We start from the raw sequence: 24,244 nt of genomic DNA, 5'->3' as shown, positions 1-24,244 counted from the left end.
GGAGGGGTTGCAAGTGCTTTGGAAGATATGATTAAAATTCAAAATGATCTGGACAAACTGGAGAAATGGTCTGAATAAATAGGATGAAATTCAATAAGGACAAATGCAAAGTACTCTACTCAGGAAGGAACAATCAATTGCACACATACAGAAATGGGAAATGACTGCCGAGAAAAGAGTACTGAGGAAAGGGATCTGGGGGTCATAGTGGATTACAAGCTAAATGAGAGTCAGCTGTTGACAAAAAAACCAAACATCATTCTAGGATGTATTAGCAAGAGTAGTACTGCAAGCAAGACGAGAAGTTATTCTTCCATTCTACTCTCCGCTGATTAGGCCTCAACTGGAGTATTATATCCAGTTCTGGGTGCCACATTTCAGCAAAGAGGTGGATGAATTGGAGAGAGTCTAGAGAAGCACAACAAAAATGATTAAAGGTCTAGAAAATATGACCTATGAAGGAAGATTGGAAAAAATTGGGTTTGTTTAGTCTGGAGAAGAGAAGACTGAGGGGGGACATGAATTTTCAAGTACATAAAATGTTGTTACAAAGAAGAGGGAGAAAAGGTGTTCTCATTAACCTCTGAGGGTAGGACAAGAAGCAAAGGGCTTAAATTGCAGCAAGGGTGGTTTTGATTGGGCATTATGAAAAGCTTCCTAACTGTCAGGGTAGTTAAGCACTGTAATAAATTGCCTAGGGACGTTGTGGAATGTCCATCATTGGAGATTTTTAAGAGAAGATTAGATAAACACCTGTGTGGGATGATCTAGATAATATTTAGTCATGCCTTGAGGGCAGGGGACTGGACAAGAAGACCTCTCAAAGTCCTTTCCAGTCCTACAATTCTATGGCTTGGTCTACACTGCCGGTGGCCATCGACAGGAGATATGCATACTACATAGTGTAGCTTGTGTATCTCCCATTGACTTACTTTCACTTACCATGGCATTTCCACTGCACTGTGCTAACGGGAAATGCCCTCGGGTTGACACAACCTTACACTTTTTGTAGGGATGGATTTATGACATCGACCGGAGAGTACTTGTGGGATCGATTGAGTGGGTCTCCACTGCCTGCTCAATCGATCCCGCAGCTCCAGCACAGCCCCAGCAGTGTAAACATATCCTAGGATTCATAATGAGTATGCAGTTTGGACAGTGTGCAATGAGGCAACCAGCTACTATTGAATAGTGAGGGTAAAAATGTTTAAAACCTGCCTCATTCACTGTGCATTATGTGCACAGAATGAGACAGAGGAGCCACATGAAAAAAAAACAAAGCATATGCTCATATAAGAGACTGTACTCTAATATATGTACATGAGCGGGCAGAGTTAATGTCTTGCAAACAACGTTAACTTTGGTATTTCCTGACTTGAAAACTTTGCTGTGCAACCTCTTCACCATATTCTTGTTATATCTTTCTATGTGTATTTAAGCAATCTTAATACATTCTTAATTTTTTATAGGAACATATAACTATAGTAATGAACTGTGCAGTGTTTATATGCACCATTGTTAGCTGCTGCAAGTAATCAGAGCTACTATTTTATCATTTTAGACTGTCTGTGCAAAACTGGATACTTGCCAACCATATCATTGCACATATAGCAATATTCCCTTTGAATAGCATCTGTTCCCTCTCAGATACCAGGCCAAAAAGATGGACTTTGCAGCATGCCTTGAAAATTACTAAATTTGGGTTCTGGTGGACCTACTAGTGATTATGATCTTCAGTCTCTGTGTTGTTAATCCTGTTTTGTTTGGGTTTTTGTGGGTGTTTTGTTTGTCATAGAGATTATTTTTGATGATGTGTGTGCTTGTACTTTATTTTTCTCTTGGTGATTTCCTATTGCTTATAATCCAGTATCATATAGTCCTATATATTGATATAGTAGCATGTCCTCCCTCAAGTAATGTATCACAGAACCAGTATTGGACTAACATTCTCTACTTAAATTCTATCAAATTTACTTGGCAGTGACTGCCACCATTGAATGTATTATTTTTAATAATGCAATTACTGAACACTTTTTAAAAAAATGACATTTTTCAATGCAGACTTCTCCACTCCCCATTATTTTTATGATTGATTATTTTTTCTCTTCTTTTGCCTTAGGATGAAAGAATGATGTGATGGAGGTGAATATGGGCTGCTGGTCAGGCACGCGGCCCCCATTGCCTTGCCTCACTCTCCTCCTTGTCAAGCTTTTGGCCAGCGTTTGCCATGGTCTTCAAGGGACAATACCCCTCGGCTTTCACTTTACACATTCCATTTACAATGCTACAGTGTACGAGAACTCTGCAGCAAGGACCTATGTCAACAGTCAAAGTAGAATGGGCATTACTTTGGCAGATCTTTCATGGGATATCAAATATAAGATAGTGTCTGGTGATGAAGAAGGCTTTTTCAAAGCAGAGGAAGTCGTAATTGCGGACTTCTGTTTTCTCAGAATAAGAACTAAAGGTGGAAATTCTGCTATATTAAACAGAGAAATCCAAGATAACTATTTATTGATAGTAAAAGGGTCTGTCAGAGGAGAGGACTTAGAAGCATGGACAAAAGTGAATATCCAGGTTTTGGATATGAATGATCTAAGACCGTTGTTTTCACCAACCACTTACTCTGTAACAATAGCAGAAAGCACTCCTTTAAGGACTAGTATTGCGCAGGTGACAGCAACAGATGCAGACATTGGGTCCAATGGTGAATTCTATTACTACTTCAAAAACAAAGTTGATCTCTTTTCAGTTCACCCAACCAGCGGAGTTATCTCTTTAAGTGGCCGATTAAACTATGATGAGAAAAACAGATATGACCTTGAAGTTCTGGCTGTGGACCGTGGGATGAAACTTTATGGAAACAATGGAGTAAGCAGCACTGCCAAGCTTTATGTTCATATTGAACGTATAAACGAACACGCCCCAACTATAAGTGTGGTAACCCACATACCTTTTCCATTAGACAAAGAGCCCACATATGCTATTGTTAACATTGATGACCTAGATGAAGGAGCTAATGGGGAGATTGACTCTGTTTCCATTGTAGCTGGAGATCCCTTAGAACAATTCTTTCTAGCTAAGGAGGGTAAGTGGATTAATGAGTACAAAATCAAAGAGAGAAAACCCATTGACTGGGACAGCTTCCCCTATGGTTACAATCTTACTCTCCAAGCAAAGGACAAAGGATCTCCTCAGAAGTTTTCTGCAGTCAAACTGGTCCACATTGCTAGTCCCAAGAAAGAAATTGTCCCAGAAAAGTTTGAAAAGGAAGTTTATGATGTGTCAATCAGTGAATTTTCCCCTCCTGGAGTGGTTGTTGCTATAGTTAAGCTGATGCCTGAACCTCAGGGTGTGGAATATAAAATATCTCCCAATCAGGATGCTGAGTATTTTAAGATTAATCCCAAAACAGGTCTCATTACCACTGCTCGCTCTTTGAAAATCATTGAGAAGGAACTCTATGAGTTAGAAGTAGTAAACAAAGGTGGTGATTTAAGAGCACAAGTTATTGTCAGGTTAGAAGACGCCAATGATCACACTCCAGAGTTCACACAGACTTCGTACAGCTCCTTTGTCAATGAAAGTGTTCCTGTAGGAACCAGTGTTTTGTCAGTTTCAGCATTTGACAAGGACAAGGGAGAAAATGGATATATAACATACAGCATCGCCAGTCTGAATTCGCTACCATTTACTATAAGCCAGTTTACTGGTGTTATTAGCACCTCTGAAGAACTGGATTTTGAGTCCTCTCCAGAGAGCTACAGGTTCATTGTCAGAGCCTCAGATTGGGGTTCGCCGTACCGTCATGAAAGTGAGGTTAATGTCACTATATACATAGGCAATGTCAATGATAACAAGCCTTTGTTTGAGAAAGTGGCTTGTCAGGGAGTGATTTCATCTGACTTTCCCATTGGTGGTCACATCACTGCTGTATCTGCAATAGATATAGATGAGCTAGAACTGGTGAAATACAAAATAATCTCTGGAAATGAGTTTGGGATTTTTTATTTAAATCCTGACTCTGGTGTGCTGCAACTTAAAAAGTCTCTTGTTAATTCTGGTATAAAAAACAGCAATTTTGACCTTAGGATCACAGCTACTGATGGAGAGAATTTTGCTGATGCCATGTTTGTTAACATTTCAGTAGTACATGGGAAAGTGTCTTCAAAGACCTTTAGCTGTAGAGAGACTAGAGTTGCTCAGAAACTGGCAGAGAAATTGCTTAAGAAGGCAAAAGCAAATGTGAAACTGAATTTAGAAGATGGCTTCCTCGATTTTTATTCGATTAACAGACAAGCTCCGCACTTTGATAAATCATTTCCCTCTGATGTAACGGTTAGAGAAGACCTTCCTGTTGGTGTTAGCATCTTGAAAATAAAGGCCTATGATGCAGACTCTGGATTTAATGGGAAGGTTGTCTATACAATTTCTGATGGTAATACAGATAGTTGCTTTAACATTGACATGGAAACAGGGCTTCTTAAAGTTCTCATGCCCATGGACCGTGAGAAAACAGAGCTATATCTCCTTAACATTACAATTTATGATTTAGGTAATCCTCAGAAATCTACATGGAGACTATTGACTGTAACTGTAGAGGATGCAAATGATAACAGTCCTGTTTTTTTACAGGATAGTTACTCAGTTAATATTTTAGAAAGCATGAGTATTGGTACAGAAATAATCCAAGTAGAAGCCAGAGATAAAGATCTAGGATCCAGCGGTGAAGTGACTTATTCAGTATTGACAGACACGCAGCAGTTTGCCATCAATAGTTCTACTGGGGTAGTTTATGTGGCTGACCAACTAGACAGGGAGTCGAAAGCAAACTATACACTAAAGATAGAGGCCAGGGACAAATCTGAGAATGGCCATCAGCAATTTTCTGTTGTTCCTCTGAAGGTTTTTTTGGATGATGTGAATGATTGTTCTCCAGCTTTCATACCTTCCAGCTACAGTGTTAAGGTCCTTGAAGATCTGCCAGTTGGCACTGTAATAGCTTGGCTAGAGACTCACGACCCAGATCTTGGTTTGGGAGGTCAAGTGCGTTACTCTTTGGTGAATGATTACAATGGACGATTTGAAATAGACAAAGCTAGTGGCACCATCCGCCTGAACAAAGAACTCGATTATGAGAAACAGCAGTTCTATAACTTGACTGTGCGTGCAAAAGACAAAGGACGTCCAGTTTCTCTCTCTTCAGTTTCTTTTGTAGAGGTGGAAGTGGTGGATGTTAATGAAAATCTCTACACCCCTTATTTTCCTGACTTTGCAGTCATTGGCTCCATAAAGGAAAACTCCCGCATTGGAACAAGTGTGTTGCAAGTGATAGCTCGGGACGAAGACTCAGGAAGGGATGGGGAGATTCAGTATTCCATCAGGGATGGCAGTGGCCTTGGAAGATTTAGCATAGATGAAGAAACTGGTAAGTTTAGAATATTACTTGATTTGTTTTATTTTCTTTAACCTTCATATAAGTTTTTACAAAAGTAAAGCATGAGGATAATGATTTCATTTCATAATGTAACATAAGTTCAGTTCTTCCTAACAGGGAAGATAAAGTTATAAATATAAATGTTTCAGGCATAGAAGCAACAAAAGTTAATTTCTTGGGTACATCCATTACATGGTGGGTGTGAAATAATACACATTACTTTGCAGTCACCATACAGTTCCATTGAAAAGCGAATGGTGGCTACGCGGCAATTCCATTACAGATACCATATTAGCTGTTGATAACCGTAAATTACTCAGGGCACTTCTGCAGACTGTCACTGCACTCTTGACCTTGAGTAAAGGTTGAACCCAATAAAGTAAATGAGGAGTGTGAAATAGATTTGAGGATAAAAGAATTCCTATTTCTGGGGTATTGTTCATAATGCTAGCTTGCTGTTGTTTTTCATAGGCATTCAGTGGTTTCAAACAATATGTCATGCCGTATCATGTGATTTGAGATAACATACAATGTTAATCAATGTGGAAATGTGTGTATGCTGGTACAAAAATAAGATGCATTGTTTGTGCTAGTATTGATTCTCTTCGTAAGAATGACATATTGAACATGCACATTGGAAAACAATATTTGAATGCTGATTAAGAAGTTTATGTTTTTTAAAGATTTAAACGGCAAAGCCACCATCATTATAAAACATAAAAATCAAGTAGGAAAAGTTGCATAGTAAAACATGGTTTAGGAGCTGGCTGTTTAAGTATCTAATAGCTGTTGGCAGTAATGGTGCAGCTGTGATACTAGATTAAGTGAGGAAATTAGAAAGCATTAGTTTGCATCTTAAGAAATTACATTAAATATGTTGGGTTTGCTGTGGTTTAAATAGACCATGTGTTTCTTTTTTTCCAAAGCTTTTAATTTTGAATGTGGTATTAAAGCATGAGATTAAAAATGTATGTTTTGGCTAATTCAGACTGTTTAATCAAATATCAAAATTCTACACTGAACATTATGAAAAACAGATGGTGGGTCTACTATGAAATAAAAGTACTGAAAACATCTTAAACCTATTTGAGCTACAGCCTGTATGCTGCAGTTGGGCACCAGCAATGTATTTATAGCCCTGTGGTCAAAAATTTCAACTTCGTGCTTGAAGCCATATTCAGGGCTATCATTAAAAGTGGCCTCTTTATAAGTGCTGAGCTCCCTGAATGCAGACAATGGGAGCTGTAGGTGCTTAGGCTACATTGATTTAGGTAAATGAATATGGATTTAGAAAAGCAGTTTTAGGTGTGCAGGTTTGAAAATTTCAGTCTACGTTCTTACTGAGTTGCATAGTGTCACACACACAGCTCTATCAGAGCTCCCTCTGACCTAACACTCACCATGCTCTTGTGTTAGGCCCCCATCTCATTGGGTCCCATGTGCTTTAAGCCTCTTGACTCTGAACAGAGTCCAGGTACTGCCCATGCTTGGGGTCTCTGTGCACACTCTTGAGGTACAAATCCTCTTTCTAGCATTCCGTCCTGGTAGCTGAAACCCATGGCTTAATTGGGTAGTCTTTGGGACACACATTAACCCCTCAGACTCTCCCTTAGGTTTGACACACCTTCTGTCAGAACTCCATCTGTGTAGGTGCTCTTACTGTATAGTTCACCTCTTCAAAGGCATGTGATGGTAAAAGCTAACAGACACACAGACAGTCTTTGCACAGGATTCTAAACACAATTACTCTTTACTTGGATAGCATGAGAAATATACCGGTCTAGACAAAATAGGTATGCATTTCCTGTATGCATTTCTCTGTCTCAGTTTCTCACCACTCTAGAGAATAATTTCTCTGACCTCCGTTATCAGGGCCCTTCTGTGTTCCTTCCCATGTAGCTTCTGCTTCTGGTCTCTTCTCGAAATGACTGCTCAGAGACCCTCTCTTTTATAACTTCCCGTCCCCTTTGTCAGGTGACCCCCATTGTTCAACCTGATCAAAATTCCTTTACCAGGTGACTGACTGCTTAATTACCGGCCCACCTGGGCAGACTGATTCTTCTGGGTGGCAGCTAGCTCTTTGTCCAAGGATGCTTCTATTTGAATAGAAGACCATCGAGGATCAACATTATTATCATTATTGCCTCTGTGCCTTGAAATTTTAGATCAATATGGAATTAAAAGGACAACACAGAGAAGGTAGCAAGCCCACATTCTCAAAATAGAGTTTGCAGCCCGACACAGATACCTATAAAGAGCCCCCGATATCAAACACAATTCATAAAATGTGCATAGATAGATTCCCCAGATTGTCACATTTAGGATTAAGTTAGACAAATCCCACTAAAGGCAATGGAAGTTACCTGGTGAAATTCTGAAAAATTAGAGATTTAGTATTTATCAAATTGGAAGGAATTATTGGAGAACTGTCTTTCAGAAGAGTTAATTATTGCAACATTAAAGACTTTTTCTTTAACTAGATTATCTAGATTTTTTTCCGTGTCCCAACTAGTTTAAAAGATTTGACTCGGGATTATGGCTCCAATTCATCAAAATACAGTATATAATGAATTAAGCATGTGTTTGACTTCAGTGGGACTTCAGTTAAGTGTGTGCTTTCTTGAATTGAAGCCTAAATTAATTAATCTTTAGGATAGACCATTTTAAAAAATAAATATAGGAATAAATATATATTTCTTTCACATTTGAAAACATATTTTAAAATGGTAATCAAACAACCCCCTTATATTCATATTTCATGAGACTATTTTGAAAGATTACATCACAGCTAAACAATTTAAAAACAATTTGCCGTCAGTTATCTTTGTGATGACATTGAATATTGATTCTTAAAAAAAAACCAACTGCTTCAGGTAATTGAAGAAATCAGGTACTTTTTGCCACCCAGAAAGGTGACTAAAGTTGCCACCGAGGATATGTGGACAACAGGTTTTGATGGTTTGGGAGTTATTTTAGTTTTGATCCCTTGTAACCTGAGTCCAGAATTTGATTCTTAAGCTTTGCTGTTGAGCTAGAGGAAGCTTAAACACTGTTGAATGATGAATCAATTGTATAGATGTAGAGAAGAGCTGAAACCACAAACAATATTAATTTACTAGGAGATAGCTGTTTGTTTATTTTTCATGCACTTAATTTGTCACCTTTTAAACTGACTGGCTCTCTTCGTTTATCCACTGTCTCTCCAGAAACTTGTGAAGGAAAGCAGAAGTGCGAAGTCCAAACAAAAAAAGCAGTATTTTTGGCTACTGCCTTAAAGAGAAAAAACCCTGCAATATCCGTTATAATCATGGTTAAATACATAGGATCAAATTCAGCCCTCTAGACCCTTTTCTTTATGTCACTCTTTGGGCTACTTGAGCCACATCTGTGTCCACACAGAGCTTCAGGTTTTGCCTCTGACTTCAGTGGGGCCAAGATTTCACTCCAGAACTCTTCTCTCTGGCCTGTGTGATGGACCTCTCTGTGGGTACAATTGATGAATTGTAGAATTCAGCACTTCAGAATCTAGTGAGTCAAATGTATAGCAGCAAACTGTGGCTGTGCTTCTGGCTACTAAATAGATATAGTTCACTAACTAAACTCACTCATGCCTTCCTCCCTACATCCATGTCCCTCTCACTTCCCCTACCACTTCAGCTGTTTCTCCAACCTCGCTCTGTGCCAGCCCAGCAAGTGGGTTTATTTTCCTCTACTGGCAGGTGGAGTCAATAAACATCTCAAGATTAATGTAATCTCTCCCTTAGTGTTAGGGGTTTGTTGGCAGAAAACATCCAGTTGTTTATCTCTTAACGTTGCTGGCTGTATATGGAAGAATTGCATGTTGTGAATAGTTTGTTTGTTGTTGCATGCCAGCTTGAGATCCAGTTTACCTTCTCTCCATGCGTACAATTCCAAATCATGTTTTTTCCATCCTCATTGCTTGCCCTATTCTTTATTCTTCCTTGTCTGGATACTTCTAATTAGCTGGTTTATAGGCCACTAGTTTGCCATTGAAAAGCCCTCACTAGTAATCACTTGATGTGATCCTGGCTGTGATAGAGTTTGATGTTCTTGTTCTTTTTTCATCAGCCAGCACGGCCTTTTGAAGTGGCTTGGTGTGTACCTCACTCTAGTTTTATTAGGTGTGCCTTAGAATTCACACCCATTGTAAACTAGTTTCTGTGTGCTATGGACGTGTGTGTGTGTGTGTGTGTGTGTGTGTGTGTGTCTCAGAGAGAGACAGACAGAGAGATGCTGTGTTATACTCATGTCCTAACCTTGGAATGTAGTTGGCTGTATTTTAGCAGACAGTCTCCAAATCTAGGGGTCACCCCCAATTGTACTGTTCACCACTATTATGAGGCTCCAGATTGCAAGGAAACAATGTGAATTTAAAAAGAGCTCTCTGCCTCCCTCATCCCTCTTTCTTCAAAGGCTGGCCTGAGACACAGAGACTGATGGTTGTATTGTACCCAATTCATGGGCTTCAAACAAGTTCAGTCATGTTTCCCAAACATGGTTTCTTGTTTCCCATCAGGTACTTTCATCCATTTCACTTCTTGTTATATCTAATATATAGCGACTACTTTCTCCTTCAGAGGCCAACTGTACAAGATGCTTCCTGAATCATTTACAATACCAAAATCTTCTAACACAAGTAGTATGAACAGAGATCTAATATGTATTTTTGTAGTGTCAAAGTGCCCTTAGTTTTTACATTGACTGAGCTTTTGAAGGATATGAGTAGCCTTTTGAAAGTACCCTGCATCAGAAGCCCTCCATTGTCCTTTACCTGGACAGTAAATATGGGAGTATTTCTAGCTCACTCTCTCAGATCCTCACTCTTTTTATGTTTCTGAGGTGCAATGAAACACTATTTTAAACTCAGGCTCTGCCTTTCATTCTAATTCAAGTTTGATCCCTGTTCAAAGGGATCAGCTATGGTAGAAATGGAATGAAACAATTCCTTAACGAACAGAAAGACTGGAGACATATAGTGTCTTCACATACTGTGATCTCAATATGCTTTATATGCATCAATTAATGTAGCCTCCTAACACCCCTGTGAGATGGCAAAAAGGATCATCTCCATTGTTACAGATCAGAAAACTGAAGTACAGAGTTTATGGGCCCTGATTAGGGAAGCACTGAAGCATGTGGTTAGGTCCCACTTAAGTCACATTAGTATTTTACCTGTGTTTGTGTACTTATGTTAAAAATCCAGTGCAAAGCAGGGGCAAAATTTTCAAAAGCTGCTAATTCACTTAGGAACCTAAATCATAGGCTCCAAAGCGACCTTTGAAAATAAGTCATTCCCTCCACCCCACTTCATCCCTACTTCAGAAGAATGAAAGGCTGAGTTGACCGTGCCAGGATTTTAACTGTGGTCTCTAGGTTTTTTCAATCCTGAAACTTTAGACCAGCAAAGCCAAGCCTTTAGTTTTCGGAAATATTTCTCTTTTCTAAATGATAAAAAGTTAAGGATGCAATTAAATTGAGATGGGATTTCAAATGATTACAAATTACATGTATTGATCCACTGTCACTAGCGCAGCAATTTGATGCACAATTCTGAAGCCTTTAATTTTATCTCAGGAGTGATGGAAATAGCCTGATAAACTGTTACTAGAGTCCAAAAAGATTTTCCATGTTTAGAAAACCTTAATCATAGCTTAAATTTACTTGCAATGGAAATTTGAAGTAGCAGGAAATATAGTTTACAACAAAATAAACTTGCCCCTGTTGTCTCTATTCAGAGAGGGGAATACATTTGTTGCTTCAGACTGTTTGCATCTCACTGCTATCATCTAAAATAGTTTTGTAGGTAATGTGAATGCAAGTTGAAGGATACTATCATTTCATCCCAGTTTGGGGAGTTAGGGAGTTTGATAAATATTTATGTGATGCCAGCACAGTGTTTCATTGAAAAAGATAATTAAATGAAAATAAGCTATGGTTAGCATTGTTTTATGAAAGTAAGTTATATCTGCTGACTAAATCTACAAAAAGTCGCATGTAGATTTCAATTCAATTTATATTAAATTCCTGATGCTAGTATTTGTGTAATTAGATGTAATGGGATGCTCCGAGTTTTCCTGTCAAATTAAGGAATTTACCTGGGGTAAAATTTTCAGAAATGCCTAATTAACTTAGATTCCCAACTCCCATTTTCAAAAATGACACTAAGTATATATGAATCTAAACCTCATTATAAGTCAGTGGGAGCTGGATCATGGGAGATGTAGTCCAGCCAGGGAACCTAGCTCATAGAGGAGAATGGGGGCATGAGGCATCTGAACTACAACTCCCATGAGACATAGCTGCAGCATTTCCAAATTGGGATATTTGGATTTGAGCCCAAAAGTCTTTGGCTGAAAGTTTTTGGTATTTCAGTTTTTCACTGAAAAAGCCAAGTTGTCCACAGGAAACAAAAAAAACTCAGTTTCTGACTAGCTCTATTGCTGAGGAATCAGGGATTTTAGTGGCATGCAAAACGGTGGCAGTGCCACCATGATTTAATTTTTTCCTGCAATATGTTTCCTTCTCCAATAACTACCTTTCTTTCACCTTTTAACTTAGCCTAAAGTAATACCAAAATCAAGTGTTCATTTTGTAAAGTTCATTTCCAAGACTTTTATGTGTATTTGTAGAGGCTAACGTTTCTGACGTCTTGCCAGGAACAATTAAGATTTTCCACCCCTTAATTGTGAGGACATCAAAACTTGACCTAGTCTTCATTAGGATATGATAATGGATATCAGCCATTTTTTACTAATTTGTTACTGCATATGGACCAACGATTGTTCATATGCTCAATTTCCCTCTGTAATATTAGAATTCCTGTTACAGCAAAATTATCTTCTTTGGGGTGTGCATCAGATCTTAGCTGTGATATTCTGCTCTTGTTAACCTCTGTTGGAAACCCTATGGATCAGAATATCAGAGTTGAAATCCACTGTGAGATTGAGGGAGCAGAATTCTGGCCCGAATCTGAGACTGTGGTCTCGTCTACACTGATGATATAGGTTGACGGAATGCAGCTTCCGTCAACCACATAAAGTATGCATCTCCACTGGCATGTCAGTTCCGCCGACCTATATTGCAGTAAAATTTGACTTAATAAAACCACCTCTGCAAGTCTCATAGCGCTGAAGTCAAATTCTGTGGGTTGAATGAGCATCCATGCAGTCAGAGTGCAATGTAAATTGACGTCGTTGGCCTCCAGGAGGTATCCCATAATGCTCTGTTGTGACCGCTCTGCACATTTGCACTCTGCTGCACTGTGGCCACGTAAACAGGAAATAGCTGCTCCCCTCAAGCCCTGGGAAATTTTGAATTCCCGTTTCCTGTTTGGTCAGCGTGGAGAGAGCTTGCCAGCACAACTGATTATGGTGATTTGCATGCCCCAAATGCACTCCAGCTTGGAGGTCTTGGATCTCATTGATCTGTGGGGTGAAGAGTCTGTTCTGGCTCAGCTCTGAGCAAGCAAAAGAAATTTGGATATCTACCAGAAGATATCTCGTGGCATGTTGGAGAAGGTGCACAATAGGGATGCGCAGCAGTGCTGTTTTAAGATCGAATTGCTGGGGCAGGTTTATCAGAAAACTAGGGAAGCTAACTGTCGTTCTGGCTTGTCGCCAAAAACATGTCGCTTTTACGAGGAGTTGCATGTGATTCTCGGCGGAGACCCCAGAACTATGCCACCACACAGCATTGATAACTTGGGGGAATCCCTGACCAGGATGAATGAGGACGAGTATATGGATGAGGAGGAGGAGGATGATGAGGAGAACAGGGGGCAGGTGAGTGCAGAATCCCTTCTCCCTAAAAGCCAGGAGCTGTTTGCAACACAGGAGCAGCCCAGCTGGATGCAGGAAACCATGACTGACCGGGATGTTGGGGAAGGCACGTCAGGTGAGTATGTACTGTGAATTGCATGCCTTTGGTTATATCCCCAGTCCAGAATCTTGTACCAGCGGGAAAAAGTGGTGTGCGGGGCAGTGGGAATGAGCTTTCTCGTAGTTAGTGTGCGTAAGCATTGGGGTCACCCTGGAAAAGATTATTTATGTGCCCAGGGATGCTCCAAGAATTCTCCATGCATATCTCCAAGAAGCTTTCATGTAGGTACTCTGCAATCATTTGCAGAAGGTTTCTTGGGAAGGCAGCCTTATTTCTTCCACCGCGATAGGACACTTTTCCCCGCTGCTCTGTTATTAATTTTGTAGGCATCATTGCGGAACACAGCATAGCAGCACAAAGGCCAGGCCTGTAGTCTGGTGCTTGCAGCTTTCCATCTTTGTGGCTCTCAGCAGGCTGATATCACTCATGGTTACCTAGGGAAGATGGTGCACATTTACAGTACCCACCCAAGAAAGCTTTTTAAAGGGTGTGTTATTCCACAGCTGGAGATGGTTTCTTGGTTCAGCGCACCACAAGTCCCTAAGCAGGACGTTGTTGTTGGGGGCCTTGGGCCTCCGCAAATGGGTTCCCATTTTTTCCCTCCAGAGACAGTTAGCCCATACCCACCCCTCACCCTTTCTACCGCCTCTTAAAAGTCTGATCAGTGGGAGCCTGACATCCATGCTGCTCTAGAGAGCATGGACTTGTGCAGCATGGGCACTGGGGATTCCCTAACATAGATGCACTAGCCCCTTACTTACCCTGGCTGGAACGGCACTCAGACCCCTGCAATAGTGAGGCAGTGATATGCAGCTCTCGACTTCTCTTGGGAAGGCTAAGAGGAGTTATTTATAAATTGTAACCTTGCTTTTCGTCCATGGGACGAGTTAACAATGGGTACCTTGTGCTTTGCTTCCCTCACAGTGGACAACGTGGCCTTCAACACATCATCTCGTACTCCTGCAGATAAGAAGTCAGAAAAGAAAAACCTCGGGATGACATGTTTAATGAGATAATGAATGCCTCTGTGGCTGCTGACACAGAGCTAAGAGCATGGAGGATTTCAGTATCTGACAAGCTGAACATGAACATGGACAACAGGAAGGCAGCACAGGCGTATGAGCATTCAACACAAGATGAGATGCTGCGTATAATGCGTGATCAGTCAGACATATTGAGGTGCCTGGTTGAGCTTCAGGAAGCTCAGCGGCCGGAGAGACTCTCTCTGCAGCCACTGCAAAATTCTGCGCTAACGCTCTCTTTCCTAGCCCCACCCCCAAGCGATCTAAGAGGAGATTGAGCAGGGTGCAGTACTTGCTGCACTCCTTGCTGGTTGGGAGGAGTAGAAAGAGGCGACGGCCCTTTTAAGGAATGGGACTGTGTGATTCTTTCAAAATGGGCCCTGTATCCGCTCTCAGGCCCCCTACAGTGCATGCGGATCGTTCAGTTATATTCCTTTTCCCCCTTCTGTGAAGGATCACCAATAAAAAAAAAGTACTGCTTTACAATTCATTACTGTTTGCTTATTGATAACAAGGGAATAAAGAGAGGGGGAAGTTGGAGGAGGGGAATGGATTGGTGGGGAAGGTGGGGGTGGAAACGTACTGCTTCACAATTCATTACTGTTTATTGATAAGAAGGGAATAAAGGGAGGGGGAGGTGGAGGGGAACTGAAATGATGGGTCAGGGAGAATGGGGGACTGGAATGGTGGGGGATGGGTATAGGATGTGAAGTGAAAGCACATCACAGATAAGCAATGCACACTACAATTGTGTCTCGTTACAAAAGCGGTTTTTCAGTGCTTCCCTGAGGTGCAACACTCCGCGATTGGCTCTCAACGTTTCAGTGGCATTTGGCTGCTCAAAATTGGTGGCCAGCCTATCTGCCTCCACAGCCCAACCCAATGAGAACTTCTCCCCCTTTGTGTCACAGACATTATGGAGCACACAGCAGGCAGAGATAACCATTGGGATATTCTTTTTCACTGAGGTCTAACCTAGTGAGCAGACTGTGCCAGCGTGCCTTTAAATGTCCAAATGCACATTCCACCACCATTCTGCACTTGCTGAGCCTATTAAAACGGTCCTTGTCGCTATCCGGGTGCCCGTTTTACGGCTTCATTAACCAGGCGAGCAAGGAGTAGGTAGGATCCCCCAGGATCACTATTGGCATTTCAACATTGCCAATATTTATTTTCTTGGTCAGGGAAGAAAGTGCCCGCCTGCATCTTTCTGAGCAGACCTGAGTTCCTAAAGATGCGAGCGTCATGTACCTTTCCAGACCACCCCACATTGATGTTGGTGAAGCATCTCCTGTGATCCACAAGGGCCTGCAACACCATTGAGAAGTATTCCTTCCAGTTTATGTACTCTGTGGCAAGGTGGTCCAGGGTTAAGATAGGGATGTGCATGCCATATATGGTCCCCTCACAGTTAGAGAACCCCATTGCGGAAAAGCCTTCCACTGTGTCCTCCACTTTTCCCAAAGTCACTACCCTGCTTAGCAGAAGCCTATTTATGGCCTGGCACACTTGTATCACAGCTGCTCCTACAGTAGATTTACCGATTCCGAATTGATTCCCAGCTGACCGGTAGCAGTCTGGGGTTGCCGGCTTCCACAAAGCAATGGCCACTCGCTTCTCCACTGTCAGAGCAGGTCTCAAGCAAGTATTCATGCGTTTCAGGGCTAGGGAGAGCTCTCCTCAAAGTTAAAAGAGAGTGGCCTTTCGCATTTGAAAGTTCTGCAGCCGCTGCTCATCATCCCACACCTTCATAACGATGCGATCCCACCGATCTGTGCTTGTTTCCCGGGACCAGAACTGATGCTCCACGGACTGAAGATGGTGTGTGACAGCCTGCAGCAAACGGGAATTGTTCCACTATATGGGTGGGGAGGGGGGTGGTCTCAGCCCACACCTCTGAGTGGGGCTGCAGCCCAAGCCAGGTTGAAGCCTGGGGCCCCGAGCCCTGAGGGGAGCTGAAGCCCGGAGCCCTGAGTGGGGCTGAAGTGCCAAGCCCTGCCCCCCGAGAGGGTCTGAAGTCTTGCACCCGGAGCTGGACTGGAATCTGGAGCCCCAAGGAGGCTGAAGCCCTGCACTCCAAGAGGGGCTGATGCCCTGAGGCCCACATCCCGAGAGGGGCTGAAGCCCCCAAGTCCCGAGCCGGGCTGGAGTCCTGAGCCCCCAACCCCTAGGTGGGCTGAAGACCCGATCCCTGCAACCTAAGCGGGGCTGAAGCCCTGTACCCCTTCCCCCCCTTCCCCTCCCCGGGGCTAGAGGTAGGAGTCACAATTTTTTTTAAGTCCAAATGGGGTGGCCAGCACAAAAAGTTAGAGAATAGGGGCCTGGAGACCTCAGCCTCCTTGCACCAGCCTCTCCTCCCCTGCTGCAGGATATGAGTCAACAGTGCCCTTATTGCCAAGAAGGCTAATAGCATATTGGGCTGCATTAGTAAGAGCATTGCCAGCAGATCATGGGAAGTGATCATTCCCCTCTATTCAGCACTGGTGAGGCCACATTTGGAGTATTGTGTCCAGTTTTGGGCCCCCCACTACAAAAAGGATGTGGCCAAATTGGAGAGAGTCCAGCGGAGGGCAATGAAAATAATTAGGGGGCTGGAGCACGTGACTTATGAGGGGAGGCTGAGGGAACTGGGCTTGTTTAGTCTGCAGAAGAGAAGAATGAGGGGGGATTTGATAGCAGCCTTTAACTACCTGAAAGGGGGTTCCAGGGAGGATGGAACTAGACTGTTCTCAGTGGTGGCAGATGACAGAACAAGGAACAATCATCTCAAGTTGCAGTGGGGGGGATTTAGGTTGAGTACTAGGAAAAAGTTTTTCACTAGGAGGGTGGTGAAGCACTGGAATGGGTTACCTAGGGAGGTGATGGAATCTCCATCCTTAGAGATTTTTAAGGCCAGTCTTGACAAAGCCCTAGCTGAGATGATTTAGTTGGGGTTGGTCCTGCTTTGAGCAGGGGTTTGGACTAGATCACCTCCTGAGTTTTCTTCTAACCCTAACCTTCTATGAGTCTATGTTCTGTTTGGATCAGTTACTTTGTATTGTGTAATATCCAATGTCCCTTGTAGCTGTATTAATGTTATTTTTTGTTTTGAGTCAGTTATTATTAGATGATAATGCTAATGGCATTTCATGTTGTGTGTCCAAAAAGCTCTCTTATTACGTGCATCTTTGTGCTGGAGACAAAGCCTTTTATTGTCAGAGGGGTGGAGCGCATGGTATAGTCACAACTCTCAGAAAGAGATCCTATAAGTCAGATTTTAGGAGTTTGAGTTTGGTGGCAGATGGAGACAGTTCTAAATGAAGTCCCAGTGTGTTATCGGGTCTGACCCTTCACACTGCTAGATACCTGTTGCCCTTAATTTCCATAGACTTCTTCCAGGGTGATCTGCAGTCTCTCGCTTTGAACCTGTCACTAGTTGGAATGATTTGAATCCAGATCTGACCACTGGCTATTGGGTGAGTGGTGGAAACCCAACTGTGGGGAATCCTTAATAGGGATAGTATCTGTCTATCCAAGTGCTTATATGTCCCCAATTAGGGACGTGACAGTTTTTAATGTATGTTTCCTCCCAAAGGTATTGAGGATAGAAAAGTATGTGCTGTGTCTTCAGTACACACAGTCAGGACAAATGGACTGAATTTTTCACATCGCCTACAAGCAGCAGCAAGCATTATGCAGTAATGAGATCTGGTGCTTTGTACTGGTGTCTGCTTCACTGACAGCCTATTGCTAGTTTTATCTTTAACAGGTAGTTCAATCTCCTGAGGTGTGAAATGTCCTCACAGAGCAGGGAAAAACGACTGAAAAGAAATAATGTGCTTTAAAACTGGGCAGTTTGTAAGGAAACCGGGGCTATTTTTGGAGAATTAGTAGGACTGGTGTTTAGCTGAGGTAAATAAAAGGCAAATGCTGTTAAATGAAGACTTCATAAATGTCCATTGATAACTCCTAGGACTGAGTGCGGACTGGAGCTTTTCAATGCGTTTATAAACCCTCTAAAGGCACAGCCGTGTGTCACTGAAAAGAAAAGTCCATGTCTGGGTTGTGATTTTGTAAATAAAGTTACAAAGTTTGAAGTGGTGAAGCTGTGAGTGAAGAAATGATTTTTGATGCTTAGGTTTGCAGGGTGTACTAAATTATGAAAGCCAAGTTGGGCTCTCAGAGACAAAATTTAACTTTGTCTGGGCTAAACAATGGGGGAGAATAACTTGGGGAAATCTTCCCTCATGGACAGGTATTTCACCATCCCTTAACGCATTCCCCAAAGGACAGGAACCAAATAGGTCTATATGTGTGTGGGTAGTGGGGGAGGGGAGATGGCTTGGGAAAGGCTTCTCCCCTGCTCGCAAGAGCTTGTTGTATGCTGGAGAGAGGGATAGATTTAATTACGTTAGCAGAGATAGACACAAAGGATAGAGAGTGAGCCACATCGTTTTATTGGTCTTTCTTTTTATTGGCCACAGGCAGTATTGGCAGGCAAATTGCTGAACTTTTGTATTATTATAGTGTGGGAGAGACTCTTGTCTTCTTCCTGTAGTCACTAAAAACTTCAACCTGAGAAATTCTTTCAGGCTGGCTCAGCAGTTTCATGGGATTTTTTTTTCTCCTGTCCTGTCTAAACTGACTTTCTCCTGCCATTGGTTTGATGGCTTGGACAGAGAGAAACTTTAGCCAGCTCTCAGAAAATTGCTTCCTACTTCATATCTCTGGAACCCATTGACCATGCTATTTAAGCGTCTAACAATCTTTAATGTATGTATCTTCACAACACCCCTGTGAGCCAGGGCAGTGCTTTCATCCCTGTAGCTGATTTGCCTGAAGTCACACAGGTTGTTTGTGCTAGAGCAGGGACTATGACCGAAGTCTTCCAAGTGTTTGGTTCAGTGGTTAGGGCACTCATCTTTCTTCCTCCCATCCTCTGGCCTTTGTCCAGCCCCCAAATTAAAAGAGATCAGGTTCCAGCAAAGGGGTCCAGCCTTGTGAGTTCTAGGTAGAATTTGAACACTACCAGAAATGTCTCTGATGGTCAGAAGATGCTTGGATAATGCAGACACATCTGGATATCACCAGTATGCAAAAATGGGTATGTGGCTAGATGGACAGATTTAGTGTCCTCAAAGAGCTGATGCCATTCAGGAACACTGGTTCCTGAAAGAGATCACAAGGCAGAGCCCACTGATTTGAAAAGGGACCACTCTGAATTATAGGCAGCCTTAGAGAACTATTAAAATACTCCCCTGCAGGAGCAGGAAGGGGAAAGCATCACACTTAGTGAGCACCTGGTCTCAGGGTTTGAGAGGGGAGAAGTGCTATTTATTTCTGTGCCAATAAACCCTGGAAAAGAGCACAGGAATAAGCTATTCAGCAACCAAACTGCGCTATAGAAGAGACATACATAGAAGTTAAACAATTACCGAAAACTTAGGGTGGTGGAGAGGCAGTAGATTTACAAGTAGTTGTTTTATTCACTGGTTTGAAGACTGGTTAGACATTTTCAGCTACACTCCTGCTTCTTAGTTTAGCACATGCGTAATGCATCCATGCAGATAAAATTTCTAAAGGATGTTTGTTGCTAAAGGACCCCTCTTGTTCAAAGTGTATTTGGAATAGAGCTGGTCAAAATGTTTGACTTTTCAAAATGTAAGTGGAAATATTTTTACAGGGATTTTTCTAAATTTTTTACACCCCCACCCCCCCCCCCCCCCCCCCAAAAAAAAAAAAAAAAAAAAAAAAGACATTTGCTATTTTTCAGATGGCTTAGGGTGGTCAGGATATTTGGAAATTTTGATCTAAAAAAATTATGAACGATTTTAAAAATGTTCTGTGGGTTTTTTCACCAGCTCTAATTTGGTGCCTTTAAGAGACTTATTAAGAAAGGTTTAAGGAGTTTTCATTATGCTAATGACACCTGGCTTTGTTTCTCTGTGTTGACTGATCAAGCAGGGAGGTTCTGATTCCCTAAGATCTTGTCTGCCCGATAGGTTATATCCATATAACTATACTGGATAAGAGAAGGGGCTGGAAGTTATGACCGATTGCAAGGGACCTCTCTTTTTACCAGGCTTTTGGGGAAAAAGGAACAGAGATGGAATAGGGCAGGGTCTGTGTCTGAATGAGTTATTCAGACGTGATTATGGCTGGATAGTGCTAAAATTGGGCTGCTTATTTTGTATGTGATATTTAAGTGATGGCAGTGATATTTAAGTGCTTTGGTTGGGCTTTATTGCTTTTATTTATTGTGATTTCTAAAACAAGAATCAAATAGATAATATAAGGTCCCTTACAGTCAATTATATAGAGGAAAAGCATCCCCCACACAATGAGACTAACCTCTTCATGCCTCAGGTTTCCCATCTATACAATGAGTCTCATGATTACCATTTCACAGGAGTGTTGTGTGGCTTGCTTGATTAATGGTTGTAAAGTGCTGAGAGTGCCTTTGATGGAAGTCATTATCAAAATGCACAGTGTTTGCATAGAACAGTGGCTTGCTGCTTGAAGTTAGAGGATGATAAATGAGAGGAATTTCCTTCAGGACCCACTTCTTTCCTGTTCGAATTCTAAGGAAAGCTTCTGAATCACAGCGACCCATTTAAACTAGTACATTTATTCCAAATTGTTACCTGTTTAAAAAAAAAAAGTAACGAAATTGGAGACACTCAACAGACCTGTCTTCATAGTGACAGATCATTCCTTTCAGCCTTCTGGGAAGGAATGATATTCCGAAAATCAGCCTTAGTGTGCTGTTCAGAGAAAAACACAACAAATTAATTTAAATGTAAAATTTGTACTGTGCATGAAAGATTGTGCCACCATTGGTAAGACGCCAGAGGTTTTTGGAACTCCCACACCAGATCAGGGAATTGTTCTCCATAGTCACTTCAGCACTTTGGAAAATGCTACCTCAACCTTTATTGGGCTGCATTTTGTCTTCTGATACATTTTTATAGCACTCACTGATGATGAGGATTCATAGATTCTAAGGCCACAAAGGACCATCGTGATCATATAGTCTGGCCACCTGTATACAACAGGCCAGGGAACTTCCCCAACATAATTTTAGAGCAGATCTTTAGTAAAACATCCAATCTTGATTTAAAAATTGCTCATGAGGGAGAATCCACCCTGACCCTTTTGTAAATTGTTCGGTTGAGTAATTACCCTCACTGTTAAAAATGTTATGCCTTATTTCCTGGGTGCAGTTTGCTAAAGTCAGTGGAATGGCAAAATTGCTTATTCTAGATTTCTATGGTTTTCTTATTTTATAAACAGAACTGGAACTTGAATACAGATGTAGGCCCTGATCCTGTGGATTTTGGCATGGGTGTATCTGTGAACCTGCCCATACCTCTTTGCATAAGTGGGCTTTAGCTTGTAAACTACCCCAGGGCAGTATCTGTAACTATTTCTTTTTGTTGTTCAGATTTCCAGTGTAATGATGATGTACTGTTATTTGTATTGAATTAGCGCCAAGGAGCACCAGTCATGGACCAGGATCCTATTGTGTTAGCTAATATACAAACACAGAAGAAGATGGGTCCCTTTGTTTAACTTTCCTAAGGCACTCTCGAGATCAATATTTATCTCTTGACTTACCCCATTAAATAGTTTCAGCAGCCACCAGTTTACATTAAGTGCTGTTTTCTTAGAGTAATTGTCCTGTCAATAAAAAGCCATGCCATGATTTTATTGTTTTAAATATAATACAAGGGATTTTTCTGGTGATGGGAATGAATCTGAATAACTGACTTCCATTTTTTGGGCTTGAGGCCAGGTTATTAAGGCATCACTTTGAAACAGAAAATAGATTAGTATTGTCTGTAGTGGCTGATGTTTTGGCTCCAAGCTGGCCAATGTTTCTAGCAAAGTTTCATTGACTTGTCACAACTTTCTGTTTTATGTAATATTAACAATTGTAATGATTCTTTTAAAGAAGGCTGCTCCCTTACATTTTTCTATTTTATTGTATCCTGTTGGTTTACTTACTGTTTTTCATATTGGAGTATGAAACTAAGCAGGTGAGTTTCTCTTTCTTTAGTTAGTTTTACTTTCTGGTTCTCATGTTCTGTGTCTAGCACAGTGATGATGGAGTCTGAATTTGCAGCACTGCAAAAAAATGTTCTAGTCATTCCCAAAGTGTTTTAATGAAATTTACAAAGCATTAAAGCAATGAGCATCTTCATGGTTATTATGCATCGGGATTTTCTGTTCTAGAAACTTACACCTTTACCACTTAAGTAAAAGGAGAAAATTTTGAGGCATAAATTTTCATTATGGTACAGTGACTGAAGGGTGCCACACTCTCAAACAGAGAAGCAGATTTTACTCCATCCAGCAGCTGTGAGTAAGCGATATATACAGTAACTTTAGAGCATCATGTTTACATGTACACCTGTATGTGCAGTGCACCCTTATTAAAACAGTGCACAGGTAAAAATAGATTTTGATAACTAGTAATTGGCATAAGCTTGCGGATAGAATGATCCTTTATTTGTTTTGCTATATTTTTAGGTGAAATATTGACAGTAATGATCAGGTTATTGGTGGTAGAAAACTATGAACCCCCATAAATGTTGATACCAGCACGTTTTTTGTTAGAACTTAACATTAGATTAAGAAGCATACTCCGAGAACCAGGAGTAAGAGTTTTATCTCTCTAATTACTCTGTCTCCAGCTACTGGTAATAGTTGTTTTGTGTTTTTCTTCTATGTAATGCTGTTAACATTTAGGGTGCATGCTCTTGATTACTGTAAATGAAGTGTAGCAATAATGTAGCCAATTCCATCTTGTTCCTAGCAGTTTCAAAGTGTTTTTCATTTTTGGAATAAATATATAGAGTGCCAGGATCTCTAAAAGTCAAAACAGTGTACAAAGCTCTTCCCTGCTTGGCTTTTTTGTTTTTTTGTTTTTTAAAAATTAAACTGGGGATTTCAGGATTAGTTAATATATTTACCCAGATTTTAAAAGGTAATTTTCTGGGGATACAGAGATCTTGTTTACAATGTGTATAAAAAGATTAAAGGGAATTAATTTAATTGTGTAAGAATATTAAGTAATCTCCTGCCTTCTGCTGTGAACCTAACATACCTTCAGTCTCATTTAATTTTCTGTTTCCACTTACCTCTGATTTTCAATTAACTGGAAAGCTGTCTTACATTTTCTAGTGCTGTTTCATATTCCCCTCCCTCCTGAAACCTTCTCCAGTCAATTCATATGCATTTTAGTGCCCTCAGCCCTATTTATTCTAGGCAGTTTTATGGCTCCCCCCACCTTAGTATCTAAGCATCTTCCAACATTAGGGCCTGATTCAGCAAAACACTTAACCCCCTCCCCCGCAGAAGTCAATGGGATTTAATCACATATGTAAGTGCTTTTCTGCACAAGGATGGGATTAGTTGTGTGATTTGCTGAATTTATGAATTTACCTTCACAACTGCCGTCTGAGATAAGGAAGTTTGATCATTTCTATTCGATAGATGGGGAGCTGAGGTATATAGAGAAATTGCTTGCCTAGCATTGCACAGAAAGTTTGTGGCAGGGATGAAGATTGAAGCTACATCTCCAGAGTTGAAGTTGTGTAATCTAACCACAAGACCGTCCTTCCTAGTGCTGCTTCTTTCTTCTTTGCCATTTACTACTTTCTACTTAATTAATGTATTTGTTTGATCGTCAGGAGATGCAGTAGCAAATGGTCTACTTTGCTTTGTTGCATGTGCTTCAGTCTTCCATGCATAGTACTTTACCAGAAGAACTTTTGTTTCAGGATGACTCCCATCTGCCAAGTCTTCTCTGGCTCAGGTGCTTTTTTATATCTTCATTCTCCTCCTTTTTGCTGATCTCAAAGTAGATGTTACATCTTTATTTCTTGTATAGCAGTGGGGCCAA

General features: G+C 41.2%; 1 protein-coding gene across 11 annotated transcripts in view; it reads left to right on the top strand.

Annotated features, from left to right (window-relative positions):
• Positions 1-24,244, top strand: part of FAT3 (FAT atypical cadherin 3) — a 532,268-nt gene that overhangs the window by 121,848 nt on the left and 386,176 nt on the right. For all 11 annotated transcript variants that reach the window (XR_010923752.1, XM_067568394.1, XM_067568392.1 and 8 more), the window contains exon 2: positions 2,120-5,428. Coding sequence is in view for 10 of the 11 variants with exons in the window: in XM_067568394.1 (XP_067424495.1) it covers positions 2,137-5,428 (3,292 nt within the window). In the remaining variant the exon portion in view is untranslated. The remainder of the gene's footprint in view (positions 1-2,119; positions 5,429-24,244) is intronic.

The sequence above is a fragment of the Emydura macquarii genome, unplaced genomic scaffold (genome assembly GCF_026122565.2).
Source record: "Emydura macquarii macquarii isolate MOO-44397 ecotype Brisbane River unplaced genomic scaffold, CSIRO-AGI_Emac_v2 contig_318, whole genome shotgun sequence".
NCBI lineage: Eukaryota > Metazoa > Chordata > Testudines > Chelidae > Emydura > Emydura macquarii.
Note: the sequence above shows the minus strand (reverse complement) of the source record. Positions and strands in the feature narration are given on the sequence as shown.